General features: G+C 42.7%; 1 protein-coding gene across 3 annotated transcripts in view; it reads right to left on the bottom strand.

Annotated features, from left to right (window-relative positions):
* CFI (complement factor I) overlaps positions 1-25,003 on the bottom strand; it is a 57,870-nt gene extending 32,867 nt beyond the window's left edge. For 2 of the 3 annotated variants that reach the window (XM_077476727.1, XM_077476725.1), the window contains exons 1-2: positions 24,761-25,003; positions 4,426-4,675 (exon numbers count right to left, since the gene is read on the bottom strand). In XM_077476727.1, coding sequence (XP_077332853.1) covers positions 4,426-4,675; positions 24,761-24,820 — 310 coding nt within the window. In that variant the 5' untranslated portion in view covers positions 24,821-25,003. The remainder of the gene's footprint in view (positions 1-4,425; positions 4,676-24,760) is intronic. The other variant, XM_077476724.1, reaches the window with a different exon arrangement.
* Positions 25,004-25,430: the final 427 nt, after the last annotated feature.

Here is a 25,430-nt window from a genome sequence, read left to right as displayed (position 1 = left end):
GAAGAGTGGAGGAAGGAGCCGGTAAATCTGTCATGTACCAGCTCCTTCTTTTTCAGAATAAACAGTCAGCGATCACTGCCTCGGTCCATTCATAACTGAGCATTGTAACCTGTGTTTACGATGCTTCAGTTTATGAATGGAGAGGAGCTGCTGTCTCCTGTCCATTTATTTTCAGCGCAACTGAGGCTGCAGAGAAAGGGACTGGGGAATCAGTCCCTTTCCCTGTCTCAAAGGGGAGGTGGCAGGGGCCTGTTAAGACCCCTAATATCTCACCAAAGCCGTACACATAGGAGTATTTCCTGTTTACATGGCAGAAAGTCCTGTCTCCTGCACTGCCATTGGACGACTGTTCTGTCCATAATGGAAGGTGGGACTTTCTATTAAAGAGGATTCCTGGCAATGGAGCTGCTGCATTCCTGGCAATGGGAGGTGTTGCATTCCTGGCAAAGGGGAGTGCTGCATTCCTGGCAATGGGGGTTGCTGCATTCCTGGCAATGGGGGTTGCTGCATTCCTGGCAATGGGGGTCGCTGCATTCCTGGCAATGGGGGTTGCTGCATTCCTAGCAATGGTGGGTGCTGCATTCCTGGAAATGGGGGTGCTGCATGCCTGGAAATGGGGGTGCTGCACTGATGGCAATGGTGGGGCTGCATTCATGGCAATGGTGGGGCTGCATTCATGGCAATGGTGGGTGCTACATTCCTGGCAATGGTGGTGCTGCATTCCTGCTAATGGGAGTGCTGCATTCATGGAAATGGGGTGCTGCACTGATGGCAATGGTGGGGCTGCATTCATGGCAATAGGGTTGCTGCATTCATGGCACTTGTGAGGCTGCAGATGGGCACTGACCCTTATGTGGCTTCAGAGTTCTTTATTTAAAATTTAAGTTTTTTTCCTGAATCTACCCTCTTAGCCCTTGTACACACGGTCGGACATTCTGACAACCAAATCCGTTGGATTTTGTCCGACGGATTTTGTCCGAAACTGTTGCATACACACAGTCGGACAAAGTTGTTGGAAAATCTGATCGTTCAGAACGTGGTGACATTATTTCATTATGACAGGACTACGTTCAGGCTAGTAGCCAATAGATTTGGTCTAGGAATTTGATCTGAGCATGCGTGGCACTTTGTCCGATCGGAATTCTCTACAAACGATCGGAAAAACGATCTAAAACTTTGTTGGTCGGATATTCCTACGGAAACAGTCCGATGGAGCCCACACATGGATTATCCGACAACACGGTCCGATCTGACATTTTCCATCGGAATGTCCGACCGTGTGTACAAGGGCTTAAAATGAAGGTGTGTGTTATAAGACAACAAATATGGTATATCCAAATAACACACCCAAGCTCATCTCTTTACTCACACACAGCCACAAAGGCAAGAGAATTATTGTTGGGCAGTGTATTAGTGCTTGAACGAACACACTTAGACCAAATTTTAATGGTTCAAAGAATGTCAGACAAAATGGGCAGCCCTCACGCATGTTCACTTCATGAAATCTGGTCTTCTTTGAAAAAAGTTTGGACACCCCTGCCCTAAGGGCTCATTCAGACAGGCGCTGAGACAGGTCCTGTATGCTGAGCCACGTCCTGTATGCTGAGCCATTTTTTACTGCATCTGCATCCACCAGAGAGCTTCACCTATAGAAGTGGGTGCACAGATCAGAATGGAGACACTGTACGTTCAAATACATGCATGCCTTACTGTCTGCGTGTCAAATTTTGAAATTCGACTATGTCCATGCAGCTGCTGTGTCCCAATTGACTTTGATTGCATTGCCTGCACAGGTATGCACAGAACACAGAGTATCCTCACGTGGTACACAACCATCACACTGGGTATGGGCGCATATGTTCCATGTGATTGAGGCCTAATTGTTATGTGGGCCAGATAGCAGGAATGAGGAGATGTCGGGTATGGGAATTATTTCTTTTAAACCTACTTACATAGTTGGATGCTGCATCTGTCCCCCTTCCTGCTTTAAGGCTGAGAACCAAGCAATCAAACTTATTACTGGTGACTGTCAGTCTCTGGCTCTCTGCTCTGCCCCCCCCCCCCTTACTGAAACAATGGGCTGTGGAGGGGACGGGAGTGGCCAGCGCAGCGGACTGTTGGCTGCAGGACCGTCTTTAATATTGATTGGACCCTGGGCAAAAATTTTCTTAGGGCCCCCCTCCCCCCATGCAATTTCGCTCTCCACCTTCTCTGAGACATACAATAAATAGCAACTAGACTTAAAATCTGTTTATTGTATCAGGTCAGGCAGCGATTGCGATTGGTTGCCAGAGGTTACAGCATATCATTACTGCTTACTGACTGGTTGCTAGAGGTTACAGCACTCCTTAGGGCTCACTGATTCGTTGCTAGAGGTTACAACACATTTCTGCTTATTGATTGGCAGCTAGAGATTGCTGTACAGTAATACTGCTCACTGGTTGCTATAGGTTACAGCACATCTTCTCCTCAATGCAGGGGGGCATAATATACCTATGAATGCTGCCTTTATTTACATATCAATGCAGTTGGCCTCAGCTATTTACATATGCATGTCACTGCTATTTACATATGAATGCCAGTATTTACATGTAAACGCAGGGTCTGCAGGTGAGTCATCTGTACACAACAATAGGGCAGAGCCGGGCAGCATTAGTAGCAGCACAGGACTAAAACTTCAAGGGACAAGGGAATGTAAACTGGGATAGTTGGCAAGTATGAGGCAGCTGCTTTGGGCCCCACAACAATGACAGGGTGTTGATATCCTGATTCCCTGTAGCTCTCACTGGTCCCTACATGCTGACCTTAAAGTGGAGCTCCACCCAAAAGGGGAAGCTCTGTTTGTCTGCCTCATCCCACCCTCTGCTGCCACATTTGGAACCTATTGAGCAAGTACCTAATTTTGACCCCCCCCCCCCCTCTTTCCCCCTGCAGCCGGCCCATTCACACACTTTGTGCAAACACAGTAGGGAATCAGCAGTGAAGCCGCAAGGTTTCACTGACAGTTTCCCTTAATGGAGATGGTGGCGACAGCACTTGACAGCTGATTGAAAAATCGGCTCGGGTGAAGACATTACTGGGTTCCTGGACAGGTAAGTGTCCTAATATTAAAAGTCAGCAGATACATTATTTGTACCCTGGAGCTCCTGTTTAACTTCATTACAGGAGACAGTAATGATGTGGAGGTCAGCAGAAAGAACCAGAAAGAACCAAAGAAAGCTGCGGAGGACCAGAGGATGTTGTTTTTGTGGTTTTTAGGTAAGGGAAGTGGAGGGATAAGCTAAAGATAAGAACCATGTACCACTTGAGGACTTCAGCAGTCTTCAGCCTAAGTAGTAGTAGTTAGAGTCACAAGAGCAAAGTCCCTTTAAAATAGGATATTATCTGGACAGAGCTCTTCAGGACACCAGCCTGTGTTCCCTTTAACAGACCCACAGCTGACTATAGGGTTAAGAGGGGTAGCTATAGCACAAGGTCTCCAAGATCTCTCAGTGTCTGTACTCACAAGGCCCAAGGATAGATGGTAGCCTCCTTTTAATCTTCCAAGCAATACCCTCCAGTAATACCCGACAAATCTTTGTCAGACAGCCCCCCTCAGTCAGCTTCTTTTAAGCACCTGGGTCTCAGCATTCCTCCTCTCAGATCGCCTACCTGAGTACGCTCGAATAGCAGCTTCTGCCTGGGAGGCTGGACACCTCCACTCTGGAACAAGACCCAGAGCTCTGTGTGCTCCCAGAATATATGCAGTTCCAGCATGCCATCAGAGCTTGTCTCTCTGGGATAGGCTGGTGCTGTATCCATATTCATTCTGCCATCTGCATAACTCCACACCTATCATCCAGAAACTTCTCGAGTTACCTGGATACAGAAGGAGTTATCAGCAGACTGGCAGCAGTAGAGCGCACAGAGCAGACCAAGATAAACAATTTACTGAGTACAGTGAGCCAAACTATGCTTTTACCTTATCCAAAATTACACCCACACTAACTACAGTGTTGTAACTAATTTTTCCTATCAAAAACAGACACTAATACTTACCTAAGCTATCCTAGCACTTACCTTGGAGAGTGCTACACAGGTATACAGTATGCATCTTGCTTTGGCACATATGATAAAGAAGCCCTTCATGTATAATAAAGCAACAAGAGTTGCTGGTCAGGCACCTTGCAATCTGCAATCTGCACATGCAATCTCTTTTAGATCTACCAAAACTATGTAGTAAAAGTCCTACCTAATCTATTTACTCAATGTCTATCTAATAAAGTAGGTTGTCCGCCCCATAATTGTTGGTAGACATAAAGAACATTTTAAAATTAGTTTGCAAGGTGTATGGCCAACTTTGCTGTGACATCTGTTGAAAATACAGCTCAAAAAAATTAAAATTTAATAAAAACATCTTTAAAACTTGTTTGAGATCAAACTTACCTTTACATGGAGAATCGGATGTAAATCTATAGGCAGAATTAGTACATTCAGCACTCTTTAACTGACAGTAAGTGAGGAAGGACCTCTGTAATTCTGTGCACACACCCATGGTTTTATTCTTAGGACATTGGTAAGGAGGCTTACAGATACACTTGCCATCCACACACCTCTTCCAAGGATCACAGAACACTTTTTGACATGAGTTAGATGTGTGCTTTTCAGTCAAACATTCTTTCTGCGTATATGTATCCTGTCAATAAAAATGAATTTTTTTTATACATCAATGATTTGCTGCCTTCCTTTTGCTATGAACATCATTTTCATCCTGAACTTCTGTACCTGGTGGGGCAGCTCCCCTGGTGCTTTACCATGTTAGGTGCAAATAGCACAATTACCAGGTAGATCAATCATCTTAATTAAATTGAAAAGGGTCAGTTGGATCTTTTAGTTCACCTCCTGCATAGTGGGCTGAAAGGGGAGCCTGCATCTATGTTTGGTGGTCATATGGCTTGCCCTATATTAATGATGTAGGCTGCATCCCATTATCATCATATAGATATTCTTATTAGGACTTTACTGAGTCCAAAAAAGGACTTACTACAGTCCACATAATGTAAGCTAAGTCAGGCTAAGTCATGGCGATGTTGCACATAAAGCCCTGCAAGTTGACAAATATAAGTTGCAATTACCTTTTGTTCCATTCACTGGGTGGATGGGGGACACCAAGGATGGGCAGGGAGCCTGCACTCTGAAATGTAATATGGCTTATAAAAGTGGACTGCTAAAAGCTCCAAAGGACCCTTCTACCAGTTAATATAATACTAGCAGTCCATGGTGTAAAAAAAACTGTAGGATCAAGTGTGTTTAGCAAATAAAGCTTAAAAGTTGATTACACAACAAGGCCCCTTTTTATATTACATAATCAGTTTTTATTGTAGAATAAGATCATGAATTACAACACACAATAATTAGAAAAAATACATTGTAAGGAAACATACATTAAGTTAGTAAAAAAAAAAAAAAGGGTAAACACCAGTGGTGGCTAGTGCTCTATTTTTTTTGGGGGGCGGCTCGATCATCAGCCCACCAGCCCTGTACTTACACCATCTAGGTCGCTGACAGTAAAGCTTAAAAGTTGATTACACAACAAGGCCCCTTTTTATATTACATAATCAGTTTTTATTGTAGAATAAGATCATGAATTACAACACACAATAATTAGAAAAAATACATTGTAAGGAAACATACATTAAGTTAGTAAAAAAAAAAAAAAAGGGTAAACACCAGTGGTGGCTAGTGCTCTATTTTTTTTGGGGGGCGGCTCGATCATCAGCCCACCAGCCCTGTACTTACACCATCTAGGTCGCTGACAGCACTTCCTCCTCGTCAGCTTCACCCTGTATCTCCTCCTCCTTGGCATCATGGCGGCCAATATGATCACCTCTCCTCTCGGCCAATTGGGTCTCGTTTCCTGGTTGGCCGGGAGGAGAATCAGGAAGACAATAGGGGATATTAATTTGCTAATGTCACACAACTGGGTGCGCCCCGAGCCAACCCTTTTTTTAAGCCAATTAGAGCCTCTAGCTCTAATCACGTGTTTCTAAAAAACAAAACAAAACAAAAAACTCCATTGGAATCCATGCGTCCGACGCCCTGCATGTAGATTAGGGGCCAGACACATAGATTGGGGGGGTGGTGTCCCTGCGGCCCCTTATGGATGGGCCACCACTAGTAAATACACAAAGATAACAATAGGTATGAACGAGCTAGGAAATATAAAATATATGGCCAGCTTCAGAATTGGGATTAGGACAGGTACACCCACCCATTGGTACTCACGTGCAAGTGGCTCATGTTCTCTGCTATCAGAGCTAACCATAGACTGTGCCAATCTGACTAAAATGAATGCAAAACAACTGAACCAAACTCCAATGGGTCAAATGAGGAAACAAATTAGGAGTCTGTTTCCAAGAGAGTACATTTTTTATTTAAATTTGTTTATATTTTGTATCTTTTTTAAACTTTATTGTAAGCATACAAAGCATACACTCCATTCAAGTCTCCACACAACAGCATGGTGGTTACCTCCAGGCCACCCAGTGTGCTGCAGAAAAATGCAATATGTCTGCATTTTTCTTTAACACGCCTCAATCTAGCATTGTGGTATTAACAAGGCACATAGAAAACTATTGTCTTCTGTGTGCCCTTGCTGTGATTAAAGTGTTTACCCAGTGTGGGAAAAAATGCTAAAAAATCTCTACACAAATGTGAAAGATCCCTAACTGAGTGATCAGGTCATAATAAACAGGAGATAACGTTCACACTTACATAATTTACAAACAGTGGATACATTGTTTGCCTTATTTGCCTGGCTAAGAAATAAGTAGTGAACAGTTGATACTATGTTTACATCTGAGAGAATTTAACAGTTTATTATAGCAAGAGCAGGAATATCCTTAGGCCGCGTACACACGCGCGGACTGTTGGCCCAACTTTGTCCGTCCAACAGTTTGAGCGAACAGTCCGCTCAAACTTAGCATGGACGGACATGGCCACACACGACGGACGAACAGTTTGCTGAAACCGTGCGCGATGACGTGAACGGCACGTACGACGGGACGAAAAATACGACGTCCTATACACTGCAATGCAACCTTCCGACGTGGAAATCCTTTCTGAGCATGCGCGAGACTTAGTTGGCCGAACAAGCCTACACACGAGCGAACAGTCCGCTGAAACCTTGTTTCAGCGGACAGTTTTTCGGAATTTCCGTAAGACCTTGTTCGGCCAACTGTCCGCTGAAACTGTCCGCTGAAGCCCCACACACGAGCGGACTGTCCGCCCAAACACTGTTCAGCGGACAAGGTTGGGCGAACAGTCCGCGCGTGTGTACGCGGCCTTTGTCTTCTAATCTTGGATACTGCTTCCAGAGCTAGCCACCAACAGAGCCAGATTGAAAAAAATGAATGCAAAACAATTGTGCCAAGCTTCCTGGTTCTGCCAATTTACCAAGCATTAAATAGAAATGATTTGCTTAGCAACAGGATGTCATATGGGTCAAATGAGGAAACAGCTTAGGGGGCCTATTTATAAATGTTTTCAGCCAAGACTCACCTGACTATCACCTAGAATTCACACATTTTTCCAATATAATCCAATTAGAGAAATATTTGAATCTTGGATGAAAATTTTTATGCGCTTCTGTAAAAACATTTTTAAATAGGCCCTTTAGTCAGAAAATAAGGGATATTGCTTACACAATAGACTTTACCTTGCGAAAAGGATAGATAACTGTCTGGAATGTTGACATTTCTCTGATTGTTTGATCTGTACTGACCTTGTCCCAGGTCAATGGCTTAAAGCGGAGCTCTACCCAAAAGGGAAAGCTCTGCTTGTTTGCTTCCTGTCCCCCTCCGGTGCCACATTTGGCACCTTTCGGGGGGAGTGGGTACCTGTTTTTGACAGGTACCCATGCCCATTTCCATTTCGCTGTGGCGAGGTCCCCCAGAAGTTTGAGCTTCCGGGAGGGATGGAAAGATTTCTTCACAGTAAGATCTGTGAAAATGTTGAACAGGCTCCCACAGAAGAGCTGGTTCTAGCCAGCTCAGTAAATTGCTTTAAAAAAGGACTGGGTTCTTTCCTAAATGTACATAATATAAATGGATTCTAACATTTATAGTTAAAGTTGATCCAGGGAATATCCGATTGCCTCTCAGGGGATCAGGAAGGATTTTTTCCCCCTGCTGGAGCAAATTAGATCATGCTTTGCTGGGGTTTTTCGCCTTCCTTTGGATCAACTGTGGGTATAGGATTGTAAATGTAAGATTGAATGATTTTTATTTCCCTTTTATTGGTTGAACTAGATGGACTTCTGTCTTTTTTCAACCAGACTAATTATGTAACATTGTTTAAACTGTAAATATTTACATTTGGTGCAACCTACTTCCACTATCGACTAAGACTAGGTTCACATATTATTAATATTTTGCAGGATTTATATAGTGCCAACAGTTTGCACAACGCTTTACAATATAAAGGTAGACAATACAGCAACAGTACAATTCAATACAAGGGTTAGGAGGGCCATACTCCTGGGAGCTTGGAATCTAATAGGGAGGGGCATGGGGAAAAAAGGTAGTTACTGTGAGGGATGAACTGATGGGATAAATAGAAGATTAGCTTAAATTAGATATAAACCCGATTTATGAAATTTGAGCTGGGCACATATATCTGTAGTGTTTACTTATTTCTTTCCAAAGTCCTAAGTCCTGTGTCTTTCTGCTGCTCTGTTCCTCTGTTATCAGCATGATAACTTCTGACAAGCTTTCTGACACATGAGATAAAAGCAGCTGAAAATTTGTGTCAGGGATTTTGCTATAAATAGATTAGCAGAGAGCTGATCTTATCACAGCACAGCTCTGCGTGCTTCTTTCTTCCTCTGCCTATGTGGAGTGGGGGTGTTTGCCTTTCCTCCAATCAGCTGTCACACAGTGTATGCCCAAATTCCCCTCCCACTGCTGAAAGAGGAAGTAAAAATTCTAACACAAAGTGCACTTTCTAAAGTATATAGATAGCTGAAGACAGGAGATATACATGTAAAACTTATGTAGGAGGATTTGTTTCATCTCTGTGTATCATCTGAGGCTGTTCACTTCACTGGGTATATGTGAGGGTTTACATCCACTTTAAGGCAGGATAGGCTTACCTGAAGAGATGAGTTTTCAGGGATCACCTAAAAGTAGACAGAGTAGGAGATAGCCAAACAGATTGGGGTAGAGAGTTCGAGAGGATGGGAGAGGTTCTGGAGAAGTCCTGGAGGAGAGCATAGAAGGAGAAGAGCAGGAGGTCTTGGGAGGAGCGGAGAGGATGGTTTGGGTGACATATGTGCAGGTTGGGACCCATGCATAATCATGCATGTTTATGACCCACAGGCAAAACACACTCTTCTTTAACAGACACGCTAAATGCATCGGAAATGCACCACGTGCGGTTCGATGCGGCACCTTTTAAAAAAAGGGTGGGGTCTTCTTTCTCCGCGTTTCTTGTGCTGTACCAGCGATGTTCACATGCACGTACACAAATGTACAAGTGCGAAAAAAAAGATCCTGTTCCTTTAAAGCATGAACAACAGCACGGTAATTGTCCCCTGTATCACCTGAAATACCTGGCTGATCCTGACTGGTTCGGCCCGCCACCCTGTAAACTGACCACGGTTTATCATGGCTGCTGAGCCCTGACACTGTGGTCAGTTTACGTGCCTCCGTCTTCTGCAGTTCTTCTCTGCTCTCTGTCCTCCTCCCTCCTCCCCTCCCTGCCTATGAGCTCCGACTGCTGCTATAATTTTTAAGTAGCATTTCTACAATCCCCTCTATTACATTAATTGATGTGCCAAGTGTATGTGGTTTTGTAAAAAATAAGCCGTTCTATACTGTATTTCCGAGCTTGGCTCTCATGTGACCGGCCACCTCTCTCCTCCTCTCCGCTGACGTCAGCAGGGGTTTTTCAGCCCCTCCTGCTCAGGGTTGCCAACCATCACTAAATTTACTGACAGTTTGTAAAAATCTGTGTTTTTTTACAACTGTCTATAAACAGGGTCTCGTAATTTGTCAGGCTGTGTGGACTTTTTAAGTGTAAACAATGCAAATTACTTGTTAGGAGTATGGTCGATGTTTCCATATTGTGTTTATACTGTTTAAATACCAGTTTTTTAATAGGAGGTTCTATCATTTTTCAGGTTGTCAGTAAAAAATGTGCTCTGCCAGTAAATTTTACATGTTTTGTCAGCAAAAAATGATGTGGGAGGTTGGCAACACTGCTCCCGCTGCAGCTGTAAGACTGGGAGTGAAGAGAAGTCACGTGAGTGCCGAGAGGCACTTGGAAATACAGTATAGAATGGCTTATTTTTACAAAATCACATACACTGGGCACATCAGTTATTGGGGATTATAGAAAAGACACTCCATGGTTTAACAGCCATTTTAAGCCAGGTACACACGTACAGAAATTTGGCCAGTCCAGCCTATGTAGCCCTTTCTCCGGCTTCTGTTGAATGGTCCTGTTGGAAATCTTAATTCGCTCAGTGCTAATTAGTATATTCTGATGGGGGTCCCTGCTGTCAGAATACAACAGCACAGTGGAGGAGATTCCTCTAATTACATCATTTGAATTGATGCAAGAATCTGAGTTTTTTTCGTTTAACCTGCTGGTTAATGGAAAAAAACTTGATGTGTGCACCCAGGTTAACTCTCTATATACTGTCCTGTTTAGGGATGAGCCGAACACCCCCCGGTTCGGTTCGCACCAGAACTTGCGAACGACCCCCGCGTTCGGTACGAACGTTAGAACCCCATTGAAGTCTATGGGACTCGAACGTTCGAATTGGAAAGTGCTAATTTTAACGGCTAATATGCAAGATAGTGTCCTAAAAAGGGTTTGGGGACCTGCCTCCTGCCTCAGGGGACATGGGTCACTGCAAAAAAAAGTTTTAAAAACTGCCGTTTTGGCGGGAGCACTGATTTTAATGACGATTAAAGTGAAAAAAAAAAGTGAAATATTCCTTTAAATATGGTGCCTGGGGGGTGTCTGTAGTATGCCTGTGAAGTGCCACGTGTTTCCCGTGTTTAGAACAGTCCCTGCACAAAATGACATTAAACGGAAATAACACCATTTAAAACTGCTTGCGGTTTTAATGTTATATCTGGTTCCTGCAATATGGTTGAAAATCATTGAGAAACATGGCATGGGTAGCCCTCCCTGCCCATTACCAGCCTATTTGGGTCTTGTACGCATATTAAGGGGAACCCCGTACCCATATTAAAAAAAGGAAATGCGTGTGGCCCCCAGGCCCTATATACTCAGAACAGCAGTATACAGGCGGTGCAAACAAGACAGGGACTGTGTAGGTTTGTTGTGTTAAGTTGAATCTGTTTGTCATTTTCAACCGGTACATTTTTAAAGTGTAGCTCCAGTCAAAAAAACTATCTTTAAGCTTTTTGGAAAACATAGGGAAGGGTTATCACCCCTGTATAATTTGTTTTGTCGTCCATCTTTTTTCATCTCACTTGCTGCTGTCTCCTTGCGTTTGCAAGTAGGAGATGTTTGTAAGTTGGATGTTTGAAAGTAGGGGCCTGCCCTATATTATAGCGGTATGTACTGGGTACAGAGCACGCAGACAGCACGCACTATCTCCTAACACTACTGACTGCAAGCTCTATTATTAACCACTTGTTAGCCCAATGTTTGCATAAAGTGAAAGATGAAGTTATGCTGAGTAAATAGATATCAAACATGTCACTCTTCAAAATTGCACATGCCCGTGGAATGGCGCCAAACGTCGCTACTTAAAAAATCCCCATAGGCGACGCTTTAATTTTTTTTTTTTTACTGGTTACATGTTTTGAGTTGCAGAGGAGGTCTAGGACTAGAATTATTGCTCTCGCTCTAACATTCTCGGCGATACCTCACATGTGTGGCACATGCGAGCACATGGGGACATGGGCGCTTTAATTTTTATTTTATTTTTTTATTGTTCATTTTACTTTATTTATGTTAGTTTGACATTTTTTTCCCCAAAAATATATTTTTGATCACTTTTATTCCTATTACAAGAAATGTAAACATCCCTTGTAATAGGAATATGGGGTGACAGGTCCTCTTTACAGTGAAATCTGGGGGGTCAATATGACCCCACATCTCACCTCTAGGCTGGGAAGCCTGAAATAAAAAATAAAAAAAAGATTCTGGCTTTGATCGTACTGGCGAGTTGGTAGAAGCACCGGAGGGTGGTGAGGGGTGGGGGGCATCTATGGTTGGGTATTTCAGGGTATCACCGAGTATGGCTGGGTATCTCTGAGTATGGCTGGGTATGGCAATTTATGGCAGGGTATTACAGAGTATTGGCGGGGTATTGGCGGGGTACTACAGAGTAATAGCAGGGTACTACAGAGTATTGGGGGGTACTACAGAGTAATGGCAGGGTACTGCAGAGTATTGGGGGTACTGCAGAGTAATGGCGGGTACTGCAGAGTAATGGCGGGTACTGCAGAGTATTGGGGGGTACTGCAGAGTAATGGGGGTTACTGCAGAGTAATGGGGGGGTACTGCAGAGTAATGGCAGGGTACTGCACTGCAGAGTAATGGCAGGGTACTGCAGAGTATTGGGAGTACTGCAGAGTAATGGCGGGTACTGCAGAGTAATGGCGGGTACTGCAGAGTATTGGGGGGTACTGCAGAGTAATGGGGGTTACTGCAGAGTAATGGGGGGTACTGCAGAGTAATGGCAGGGTACTGCACTGCAGAGTAATGGCAGGGTACTGCACTGCAGAGTAATGGCGGGGTACTGCAGAGTAATGGCAGGGTACTGCAGAGTATGCACTGGTATTGCAGAGTATTGGCAGGGAATTGAGGGGTTAAACTGCACTGCAGATGCAGCCCACATCGCTGCTGACACCGATCTCTTTCCCCTCCGCTGTACCGATCGGTACAGAGAGGGGAGGGAGGAACAGGCGTCATAACATGACGCCGGTTTGTTTCCAAGTGATCACTCCGTCATTTGACGGAGCAATCACGTGGTAAACGGCCGCTATGAGCGGCCGTTTACCGTTATCCGTGATGCGACCCGGCGGTCACGGATGCTCTCGAGTGCGCACACCTCGGGGCACGCGAGAGCAGAATTCTGGGAGGCCGTTAATTAACGGCCTCTCAGAGTTAAACAACCGCCCTGAAGCCGTTAATTGGCAATGGGCAGTTGTTAAGTGGTTAAAGCTAGATCACTAGCATTATAGGTGAGGTGAATATAGTGGTGTATACTGCAGTCAGGGCACAGACAACAACCACTACACAGCAGCAAGATAGGAAATCAGCCAAAAACGATTGGTGTGTACTGTGTTGAAGGTACACAGAACACCCACTGCTTCAGATGCTAAGTAACACACTACACGAAGCCGCCTCAAAGGCGGCCTTATATAGTGTGGGGCGTGCACTACACAGCCTGAGCTATGATTGGCCACAGGCAGGATGCCTGTGGCCAATCATGGCTCTCCTCGCTGCCGACGCTGCGATTGGCCAAGCATGCGGGGTCACAGTGCATGCTTGGCCAATCATGGGGCAGCAATGCACTGCGCCACCGCAGTGCATTGTGGTCCGCGCGCGCGTCACTCGAATTTTGACGCGAACGGCCCAAACGTTCGGAATTCGCCGAACGGCCGAACAGCCAATGTTCGAGTCGAACGTACGTTCGACTCGAACACGAAGCTCATCCCTAGTCCTGTTGAATTTCAGATTATTAGTAATTTATATTGTGCCAAAAGTTTATACTTTCAATATGTTCGAAGGTTAAAAACGTCCTGCAAGCTGCTTAGCAACAAAAAGTCACTGAGCCAAAGACCGATATCATCAGTACAGTTTTTTTTTAACCACTTCCAGCCAAAGGACGTCATATGACGTCATTGACTTTGAGTCAAGATATCTGAATGATACCGGCAGTGTGCACAATTTTAAAGTGTGACATGTCTAGGTATCTATTTAATTAGAATTTCATCATCTTTCACATTATACAAAATAAATTGGCTAAGTTTACTGTTTTTTTTTTTTAATTCATGAAACTGTTTTTTTTTCCAAAAAAAGTGTTTTAATAATTGCTGCGCAAATACCGTATGAAGTAAAAAGTTGCAATGACCGCCATTTTATTCCATAGAGTCTCTGCTAAAAAAAATATATAATGTTTGGTTATTCTGGGTAATTTTCTAGCAAAAAATATACGAATTTAAACTTGTAAACAAAAAGTTCCAGAAAGAGGCCCGGTATGGAAGTGGTTAAAAACAAAAATACATTGGTTGTTTGTGCATTTTTTTTCCTTACATGGACTCTCAAAAGTGCTGTTGCTACATTTTTGATAAGGATAGGTTGTTTTATGGCTTTTACTCTCTGTTCATTGCTGACTGAAGTGTCCTAGTTTAGAAGAAAGTAAAAATCTGTTTATCTGAGATTACAGTAACCTATTATGAAACCCTGACCACTGAATGTGTATATAGCTAAATAAATATTTAACCCAATTTCTCAGGAATTCTGTGTCACATACAGAATATATTCTCATGTTGTTTCTGCAGTTTTTACATAGCAAATTATTTTATCTAAAGTATCCCTAAAGCCAAAACTTTTTTTTCTCAATTGTGAGTAGAGTCAGGAAAAATAATAATTTTTTTTTTGTATTTTTTATTACGTTAAATAAATTTCTATTAGGCCAGGTTTACCCCATTGCATTGAAGTTATATTGCATGTTATATTAAACCTAAAAATATGATACAATATATAATATAAGATTACAGATAATTGTTAGATATGGTAGCTGCATTTTTTAGGCTTTTTTCAGGCTGATCTGGCCAGTAAGGTAAGGTGTATGCCTGGGGACCTTGAAGTAATGTTACTTTGGAGTTAAGTCCATGTCCCCCCCAAAACACACAGACTCTGGGAACCCTGTATATTGCATATTATAAATAAATAATCATAATGTTGGAACATCCAAACCTCCACCTGGATCCAAGGTCCAGATAGCAGTAGAGGAGAGCTACAGATACCAGCCGCCATGGAAGAGGAATTCGGATGGAGGTTGCGAGAGATGCAGATACAGAACAGAGGACCAGTATCAGAGCAGGTCCTGTTGGGATGGTATGATTCTATCCGCTGGGAACTCTGGAAGGAAGCCCTAGCCCATGAGCAGCAACACCAGGGGAAAATTCTCTACTCTTCCCAGGAAAGGTTCTGGTCGCAGTATGAAGTGCGAATGGTGTTTTTGGGGGAAGAACCGCATAAGGAATGGAAAGCTGAGTTAACCAGGCTGATCCAGGTGGAGATGTGGTTGGACAAGAGCTACAGAGCCCTCCGCTGGTATGTAGCCCAAGTGTGCCCGTGGACAGCAGATGACACCCCAACAGAAGACTTTGGCTATGGCAACCTGGGACTGTTATTAGAGAGGCTGTCACAGGACCCTGTCTTTGGGAGCGATTTGGAGTGGCGTTTGGAAGAAATCTTGGAATACAGAGATGGGATGCTGAATGTCTCAGAAATTCCGTGGGCACTGGAAGATTTGGAGTTTCTAGCCAATCAGAAATGGGAGCTGGAGATTGCCTACAGACAGCTGCTAGATTTTGCTCAGCAGCAGGTCTGGGCTCCCTTTGCCTGGGACTATCAGGAAATAACAGCTGACAACAGTGTGGTTTGCCAACCTGCCCTCGCAGTTATAGACGTGGAGGTCTTATGGCAGATGCAGCAAGTGCTGACTGACATTGATGATCCTGTTTCTGCATGGGATGATCTTGGATGGAGGAATGCGTTTGTTCAGCAGCTGGATAAGGGTACGGGAGATGGAGCAGTCGGCTCATCTCTCCAGCCACAGACCACAGAATGTATGGATTTAATTGACCGTTCATCAGAGGATGCTATAGATTGTGAGGCACCTGCCAAAATGTTGGCACTGTGCCCTGCAATTTCAGAAATACCAGAGACTTGTGATTTAATTGACTTTTCTGCTGAGGAAGGACAACTGAGTGAGCCTCCAGCAAAAGAGCTAGCATCAGGGCAGAACATCACAGAGCTCTACCCAGCATAAACAGCAGCATCTGTGGAGTTACAAGGAACTTCCCCAGCTGAGGCACTTGCCACTGGACAGAGGGTCCAAGACCTCTGCCCCAAATCTGTGGCAGTTCTGGAGGCTCAGGGTGAGAAGGTGGAGGTTGAAAAAAGGAAAGGGGTTGATTTACTAAAGGCAAAAAGACTGTGCACTTTGCAAAGTGCAGTTGCACTCTGCAAGTGCAGTTGCTCTAGAGCTTACTAAATGAGGTAAGGCTTCGCTTTGCAAATAATACCCAATCACAAGCAAGGAAAATAAAAAACAACAGCATTTTTGCTTTCACATGATTGGATGATGGAAGTCAGCAGAGCTTCTGCTCATTTACTAAGCTCTGGAGCAACTGCTCTTGCAGAGTGCAACTGCACTTTGCAAAGCGCACAGTCTTTTTGCCTTTAGTAAATCAACCCCGAAGTGACGCTGCTTGTGAGTCATCAGCTGCTAATATAGGTAAAAAAAAATATTTTGACACAATTATACTGGTGAATTTTTCACTTAGAGCTCCCTCTGCTGGATGCCTGTGCGGACTTATCCCTTTGGAGACTATTGATGACCCGGATGTGTTAAGAGTGTTTGCTCCCTCACGCTGACCAACACTGTTTAGCGAGTATCTGTCTGGTAACCGCTCCGCCTGTGGTCTGTCTGCTTGCACTATGGTGGCCATCCTCTACACTGTGGATTACTTCCCCTTGTACACTTCCTGATGGCATGATTGCGGTGATCTGATGGACAGCTGAGCGACATGAGCGGTATGTTACCTGTATATTCAGAGTCTCTGACCATATAGACAGTTGGTGGCTGACGTGTGTGTCTTCTGATAGGACAAGACCTATGGACTTATACCATGCCATATAGATCCCCCACTCTCGATATTGTTTGAGGTGTATTACACTGTTATACTCTGTGGAAGTGTTTTGGAACTGCCTTTTCATTTATGCATCAGCAGACTATAAACTTTCCATTTACTGGACTGCCTTTTTTCTCCATACTTGTTATACCAGCTATAGACTTGCAAAATAAGATTTTTGACAAGTGATTACGTGGGAGCCCGCTATGGTCTAATTTCTCTCTTTTTCTGGTCATCAGCTGCTACCCTGAGCCACTCCCAGCCCAGAATGAAAATAAACAGGCCAGGCAACCAGCTAGGCCTGCCTAAATTTACCTATACTGCCAAAGAAAAACCCCCTTCTAGCACCTTACTACCTAGAGGGTGCTACATTTGTAAACTGATGGAAAGCTGATTAACTTGCTGAGTAGCTCCAGTTTGTGCCTTGGCATTATTATTTTGCACAAGGCCGTCTGCTAGCATTCCTTTGGCTATCTGTACAATTATTTGCCAGAAAATGTAGGCCAGTGTGTTTATTGGTTTAAGCACCACCCATTCTAAGTTTACATTAAGGAAAAACTTCACTAAGCACTATTTAAATTTAAACTGCCTGCATAGGTCAGAATTTTAATGTGATTTCAGTTCCACTCACACCCACTGCAACATCATGTGACAAGGGGATGAAAAAGCCATGTAAGCAGGCTGCTAAATATGGCTGAAAGTTTCAGTTGTATTTTATATAATTTTGAGGGACTTTGATACTATTAGAATACTAAAGGGAACCACATCCAATTAGCATGACATGTAAACCGGCAGCCTTCTCTTTGGAACTAGTTCACATATCTGTGATAGGGATGCCATCTGTATGGGATTGACCTGGGCAGTCTGGGTTTTGACACTTATGCCCCGGTTTGCCTCCACTTGAATCCAGGACACACAGCATACCAACTGTCACAGAAATCTATTCTGGGGATGGAGCCAGTGCCAATCCAGGGAGGGCTTCTTTCAGCTGCACTGCACAGCGCTTGTCTTTACTCTGCCCCCCCCCCCCTCCAAGCCACCATGATGATTGCCTTGAAGTCCATGTCCTAACAACTAAAAAAAAAGCCACTCTAGCGTCACCACCCTAACTCCGGCTCCCAGTGAATTTCTTGCTTGTGGCGGCTGCGGCTTCTGTCCTGGCAGAACACATAACCCTCTCTGCTCACCCTGCAGCTACAACAGAGGAGGGGGAGAAGCAGGGAGTGGGGTAGACACACTCCAGCCTCACGCCTGCAGCATTTCCAAAAAGCCAGCACACTACAAAAAAAAAAGAAAAGAAAATTGCTGTGCGCTGCTAAAGTGTTTAGGTTTGGCTTGACAAAAAGGTGGCAACCCCAATCTGTGGGCCGGCTGCAGTCCAATTTTAAAAAGAATCCTGTGCATTTTTCAATCTGGTTCAGGTATTTTAAATAAAAATGTGCACCTGAATCGAACCTGAACCGGTGAACAAACTGCACCACGCTCCTTTTAAAAAAACACAGGAAAGCTGCAGCCAGACAAATGTTATAAATGTTATAAATATGTTTATAATAGCCTATTAGAGGCAGTTGGTATTAGGGATGGGATTAAATAATATTTACAACCCAAAGTTTAGTGAGTGAAAGGATCATGTAAAAAGCCTCTTGTGTTTTGTAATCTAATATATAAACTGCGCCTTTTGTAACAATATGAATGAACTATCATGATTCCATTTTGTATACCCCCGCTATTTTGTATGAAGTCCCTTATTGTGTAAGTTCAAACTTGTGTAAGAAGTTTTTATTTGTTCATTGTGGTCAAACCTATTCTCGGAATGTATATCTTGTTTAGCCTTAGGCGATCAGCTAAGATATGTGACTAATGACCAGATGTCCTATCTAACCCCTGATAAATATATATCAGGTAACAAACCTCTATAACCCTAGACACGTATGCATTAAACTAACCACTCCTCCTCCTTTGTTCTATACTGAATATAAGCTACTTTCGCACTCAATAAACTCAGACATATGAATGCACAACCTCCCTCTCTTTCATTCGGTGTCTCCAGATATCTGGAGGGCTCTGTTGGTGTACCTATAAGAAGGGTCGTCGTCCAGAATACCTACTATTTGCTTTCAAATGGGGGCTTATCCCAGATAAGACAATCATCCATGGTGGGTAGACCTTTGTCTATTTTGACAAATTCTTTCCTGGCTCTGATAAAGTCTAATGCCCTGTACACACGATCGGACTTTCCAACAACAAAACTGTGAATTTTGTTAGAAGGTTGTTGGCTACAACTTGTCTTGCATACACACGGTCACACAAACGTTGGCTAACAATTACGAATATAGTGACGTACAAGACGTATGGCGAGCCGATAAAAAGGAAGTTCAATAGTTATGTGCCACCCTTTGGGCTCCTTCTGCTAATGTTGTGTTTGGTGAGCATTGATTCCAAGCATGCGTGTTTGTACTTTGGACTTTTTTCCAACGGACTTGTGTACACAGAATCGAAAAATCTGACAACACACATTTGTTGGCGGAAAATTTGAGAGCATGCTAGCCAACATTTGTTGGTGGAAAGTCCGACAACAAATGTCTGATGGAGCATACACACAGTCGGATTTTCCACCAACAAGCTCACATCCAACATTTGTTGTGGAAATTAGCCTTTTAAATTTAAAGAGAAAGGAAGGATGGACCACGCCTTAATAGACACACTCACGGAAGTGTAACATTGTAGGGTCTTTGGGAGACCCGAGTCCGAGTTTGCTGTCCCCTTATATTACGAAGCAGGACACCTGCATGCGGCAAGCCATCACTCCTGAACAGAGGCTAGTCACCACGTTGCGGTACTTGGCGACAGGGAGAAGTTTGCAGGACATCAACAGGCATCACCCCCAGGCTCTGGGGATCATTATTCCAGAGACCTGGTCTGCTATCATTCAGGTCCTGCAGAAGGACTATATTAAGGTAAGATTTCTCCTTTAACATCACATTCTATGTATTTAATGTTTGCTAATGTATTTTATTTATTTCATCATGCCCTTATTACCATTATTGTAATATGCTATGGATGTCCTCTATATCCTCATGCATGCTGGAAGTTTTTAAAGTTCCTTTTTTGTCCTTCATGCATATTTGTCTTCACTAACCTCCCCAGCATGCTATCCTGGGCCCATACACACCTAGCCCAGCCACTTAACAATGTATTTTGGCAGCTCCATAGTAGTGCTTTACCTTAAACACCCCCTAAAATGTGTACAAATGTTATTTGTGTGCTTTTTCTTGGGGTCCCAAAATCATTTGGAACCCTCCCTCCCCCCAACCGCTAAGTCAACCCATACCAATCCTCTATCTGCTGACTTTGCCAAACCCATACACACTATACCTACCTCTTTTGTGGTCATATTTATGGATGAATTCACCAAAGCATGTAGTGAAAGGGCCTGCCTGAATACTTTCAAATGGTACTGTTTAAAGTTTTGTTCTCCTATTATCTTGATAGGTAATTGCAGAATGTAAAAATGTGCTTCAATTTGTACAGTGTGTATTTATATTTTTGTATTATGACACTTCTTACCTGTCCAGTGAGATGCCAATAGTGTAAGTAAGGAGGGGCTGGCCAAAGTAACACACATTATTTATGTATTCAGCTCTCAATGAAGTGGAGACGGTTACCTGTTTAAAACATCTCCCCCCCCTAAAATTTTTACAATGGCATCAGAGGGGGTGAGAAATCTGATAAGTGGACCTTAGATCTTTTTCTTTAAATACTCCTTCAAATAAATGTTATACTGATGTTGGCCAAGAATGTTTGTGTCAAATCTTGCAATGTTATGTGCAAAAGTACTATTTTTTTTTTCTTGTTTCACTCCACAGTTTCCTTTAATGCCACAGGAATGGCAAACTGTGGCTTCCCAATTTGCCCAGCGGTGGGACTTTCCCAACTGCGGAGGGGCAATAGATGGGAAACATGTCCCACCCCCCAACTTAGGGTCATACTATTACAACTATAAGGGGTTTAATAGTATTGTGATGTTGGCAGTGGTGTCGGCGACATATGAGTTTCTCTATGTGGATGTGGGGAAGAATGGCCGGATGTTGGATGGTCGAGTCATCCCCAAGACCAAGTTCTACAGACGGCTCCAGAGTGGTGGCTTGGGATTGCCACCTCTGGAATACAACGTGACTGGTCTGCTGTTCGTCTTTGTCGCTGATGAAGTGTTTGGGCTGGGTGATCACCTGATGCGGCTGTTCCCGATGAGGACTCTCACCCCGGACAAGAGGGCTTTTAACTACCGGCTGGCGAGATACAGAAGAGTGGTGGAGAATGCTTTCGGGATAATGGCCAGCCGGTTCTGCCTATTCCTTAATTAACAAGGGACACCAACACCAACCAACCTCCTTGAGGTTAGAAAATACAAGATCATAATGGTGTTGTGGTAACTTGACACACAAAACAACAAAAAATATTATGGAGATCACTAGAAAAAAAAAACAGAAGATCTTGATTAAAAAAAAAGCAGATCACTATAAACAAAAATTATAATCATTATTCTGGATATCTGGCGAAAAAAATTAAAATGATTATTCATGAGATTACAAGAAATAATAAAGAAATTAGTTTGTGAGAACTCTGTGTGAATATCAGCAGCAAAACAAATTCACAATTCTAGCATTAGAAAGAAGAAGAGAATGCGCTGCATTTAAAGATTTCAAAATGTGCAGCGTGTCGAATGTGCTATCTCCATTACGAATGCTAGTTTTACCAGACTTAGCGCTTCCGTCTTGTACTTGATTCAGAGCATGTGTGGAATTTTGTGCATCGGAGTTGTGTACACACACTTGTAATTTACAAGAACGGCTTTTGTTGTGGGAAAATTTGAGATCCAGCTCTCAAATCTGCGTTGTCGGAAATTCAACACAAAATTCCCGATGGAGCCTACACATGGTTTTTTTCATGCAACCCAGCAGGTGTTATGGAAAAAACTGACTGATTTACTAATCATGCAGAATTAGTACAGCGATCTCCCCCGCTGAGCTGTTTTGACAGGGGAACGCCCGCCAGAACACTCCGATCAGTGCTCCGTGCCATTGGCTGAGAGCGCTGATTGGAAGTTGTCGGCTGCTGGTTTTCCAGGATGCACGTCCGACAGAAGCCAGTCAAACAGAGACTGACATACACAGGTGCTGAATGTCAGACATTTTTTTTTTTATTGGCTGTTGTCTCCCGACATTTGGCCCGTGTGTACGGGGCTTTATGCCCCGTGCACACGGTCGGACATTCCGACGACAAAATCCGTTGGATTTTTTCAGACGGATTTTGGCCCAAATTTGGGCCAAAATTTAAATGAATCCAAAATGTATTTAAATCGGAATTTAAACTCAAACTTTGTGAGTCAGAAAATTCTGCCGGAAAAAGTCCGATGGAGCCCACACACAATTGGATTTTCCGACAACACTATCCGATCGCACATTTTCCATCGGAAAGTCCGACCGTGTGTACAGGAAATTAGGCACTTCTCAAGAAATCCCTAGCAAAGCAAACTTCACATAACAAAGAGTTTTTATCATTTGCAGAATGGCATTGTAACACTTAGCACAAAGGCATCATTATTAAAAGGGAAAAGATAAATACTCAAATCCCGTAAACAAATAAGTGTGTGATGCAATAAAATATCTGTAGAGTTTAATGTACAACAACATCTCTCTTCCCGTCAATCATTTAAAGCTCCTATTTCACAATCCTAGAATGTATTTCTCAACAGCATTTCAGTTCATTGTAAAATATGCCAATTGAGAACAGTCATTTTCAAGAGAAAGATGAGCACCGCTCCAGGTCGGTCTCCTAAAACAGTAATTTTCAGATTGACTTTTCAACTTCTACAACTTCTTCTACAAATATACATATATGTACATAAACTAAAATTAACGCTTCGGGCCCATTGACACCAAAATGAATTGCACTGCAACACACATTTTGTGCATTCAATGTGAATAAGCTAGAACGGACCTCAAAGCACTAAAAAATGGGTGCATTTTGAATTTCTTTCACTGCACAATGCAGTCACAACATCTGTGCATTTTGGAGGTATATTACCATGTGCTCTGGTATTGTGCACATTTACATGTTACCACAATGCGATTGGTATGATGGGATAAGAATAATAAAAGAACTCAATTGGTACCGCAAAAACCTCTTTTAACATTTTAGCTGTTGCAAATTCCTACAAAGTCCTTTGAAATGGTACCTCACATACTCTAGAATCACTATGTACATATCTCAGTATTTACCCCTATATTTCCAAGTGTGTGGTCAGAAGGGTACAAAGCTTCACGTGGTGGACGTGTCCAAAAGCTTTGGATCAGGGTCTTTACTATACATATAATATTAGGCTGTAATCTGCACAAGGACCAGCTAGAGGCTTAACTCAATAAACCCCCAGCTGATGTTCTACATGCCTCGGCAAGATTATTAACTTATTTTAAATGCTACCAAGCAAATGATTGCATGTGCATGGAGTCCTTTCTACTTTCTCCTCCTGACCTGTATGATAATAGGTTATTATAAATTATTATTTAGTTATCTGTTAACTAATTTGACTTGTGTTCTGTGGTATGATAAACCCTGTATTATGGTGCATAACTTTGCTATGTAAGAAAATGTTTTGAGGCCTTTGTATGCTTCCTTTTCTTTTGTATTTGCACCGTAACCACAATAATAAAAATAACCGAACAAGAAAAAAAAAAAGAACGTCATAGAGGGCAGTTATATTTGCTGTGTGCAATGTCACCATACAAAAAGGTAAGCTACTGCCTCCACCTATAACTGGCTGTTAAAAACAGGGGTTTCGTTTGCACACATCTGCAAATACATCCATAAGCTCACGGCCCCACCAAGATACCCTGGTATCTGTAGTCCTCCCACTAACCTTTAAGTGGCTCCACAGTGGAAACACATGCATTCTGATGGATAGATAGAGGGTAGATGGACTGAAGGGTGCCCACCCCTTCTTAAAGGCATAGGGGCACGAGTAATGAGTATTTGCTAAAGCTGTAGAGAATGTTCATACTGCAAACTGAATATTCATGTACTTTAAATAAGGTGAAGCTATGTTCTTTTTAAATATACTCAATCATGTGAAAACGGGAACCTTGCTCATACATGTTTGGCTGATTGAAGTGAACAGATTCAATTCACCTTTAAAGTTCTCTATTCTTTTAGTAATAAATTACAATGAATAGAGCATATCAGCTCTAGATAATATGAAATGCACTGATTGCTAAGACTCTATAAACCTCCTCATTGCATTTTTCTAACCAGTTTAATCACTAGCAGGTATCTCTGGCTCATGAAAATAAGACTGCTGCCTGATTTATTGTCATACATTAGTGCTGATAAATCATAGAACGTGTTTTTGTTTTTTTGTTTTTTTCATGTATAGTATATACCCATAAACAGGCAAATAAATAAACCACCATATTCATCTGATTTTTGTGATCATTTTGTAAAAGTTAAAATGAAATGTCTTACTATATTTATCTGAATTATTGGAATTGATCAATCTTTATTTTATGCCCTCTGAGGGGGCATCAAACAGGCAAACCTTGGCCACGCATCCCCTTGAGCAATCAGATATATGACCATTGTTATGCCCTGCACACATCAGCTATGTGAATAGTTTTAGTCTTGTATTGCATGTTGGTCTTAGATTGATGGGCATGGTGAAAGTTTCTAGCTTACACATATAATAAATATACAAACAGTTGCAATTTAGAGTATGTATATTATGATAAAAAAAATGTTTTCAACGGGTGATTTGTTAGTTGTAAACCAAAGCGTTATTACATAATCAGTTCAATAGAAGCTGTTCTTACCGTTGCAATACAGACACAGGCTAGGCTTACAAGAATCCATAAAAGACTTGATGTATTCATTGTGATGATACCTCCGAGGCTCTGAGCCCTCTCCAGGACGAAACCTCAATTTCTAGAGAATTTAGGCAGAATCAGCTATCAATTTTTAACCACTGATCCAACAAGTTTAAAAAGGTTTGTTTGTAGAACTGCGGTGTATGCACAACCTGGAATCTGAACTCTAAAGCTGTAGAAAGCCAATCCAGTCAGTACTTCTAATGCTAATCCAGTGAACAAAGAACTGGTACAAAGACAATGGTTTACTCTTTAACAGTCATCATGTTTTCCCAATCAACTATTTCCTTCTAAGGGTTTTCAATTTCAAAGCTCAAGGAGTGGCTTTGCCCCATCAAGTGTTAAAAGCATTGTGAATCAACAAATACATTGTACTTGCCAAAATTTGCATGTCTAAAAAAAAGTCCATGTTCGTTTTTAAAAAATGCTCCAAAAAAGTGGATCCAGAGTAAGTGGAAACTGCAGTGTAATATAATACATCCAGAGAAAAAGGATCTCAATAGAGTACATTATTGGCAGTATAGTGATGGCCAGAATGACATAGGAAAGGGATTTTTGGGGTACTTGATTCAGATTATTTCAAGATAAACAGTGTGGCCAGGCAGGAAAAGCACCG

The sequence above is a fragment of the Lithobates pipiens genome, unplaced genomic scaffold, assembly GCF_037356315.1.
Source record: "Lithobates pipiens isolate NorthernLeopardFrog02 unplaced genomic scaffold, aLitPip1_a1.2 Scaffold_13, whole genome shotgun sequence".
NCBI lineage: Eukaryota > Metazoa > Chordata > Amphibia > Anura > Ranidae > Lithobates > Lithobates pipiens.
Note: the sequence above shows the minus strand (reverse complement) of the source record. Positions and strands in the feature narration are given on the sequence as shown.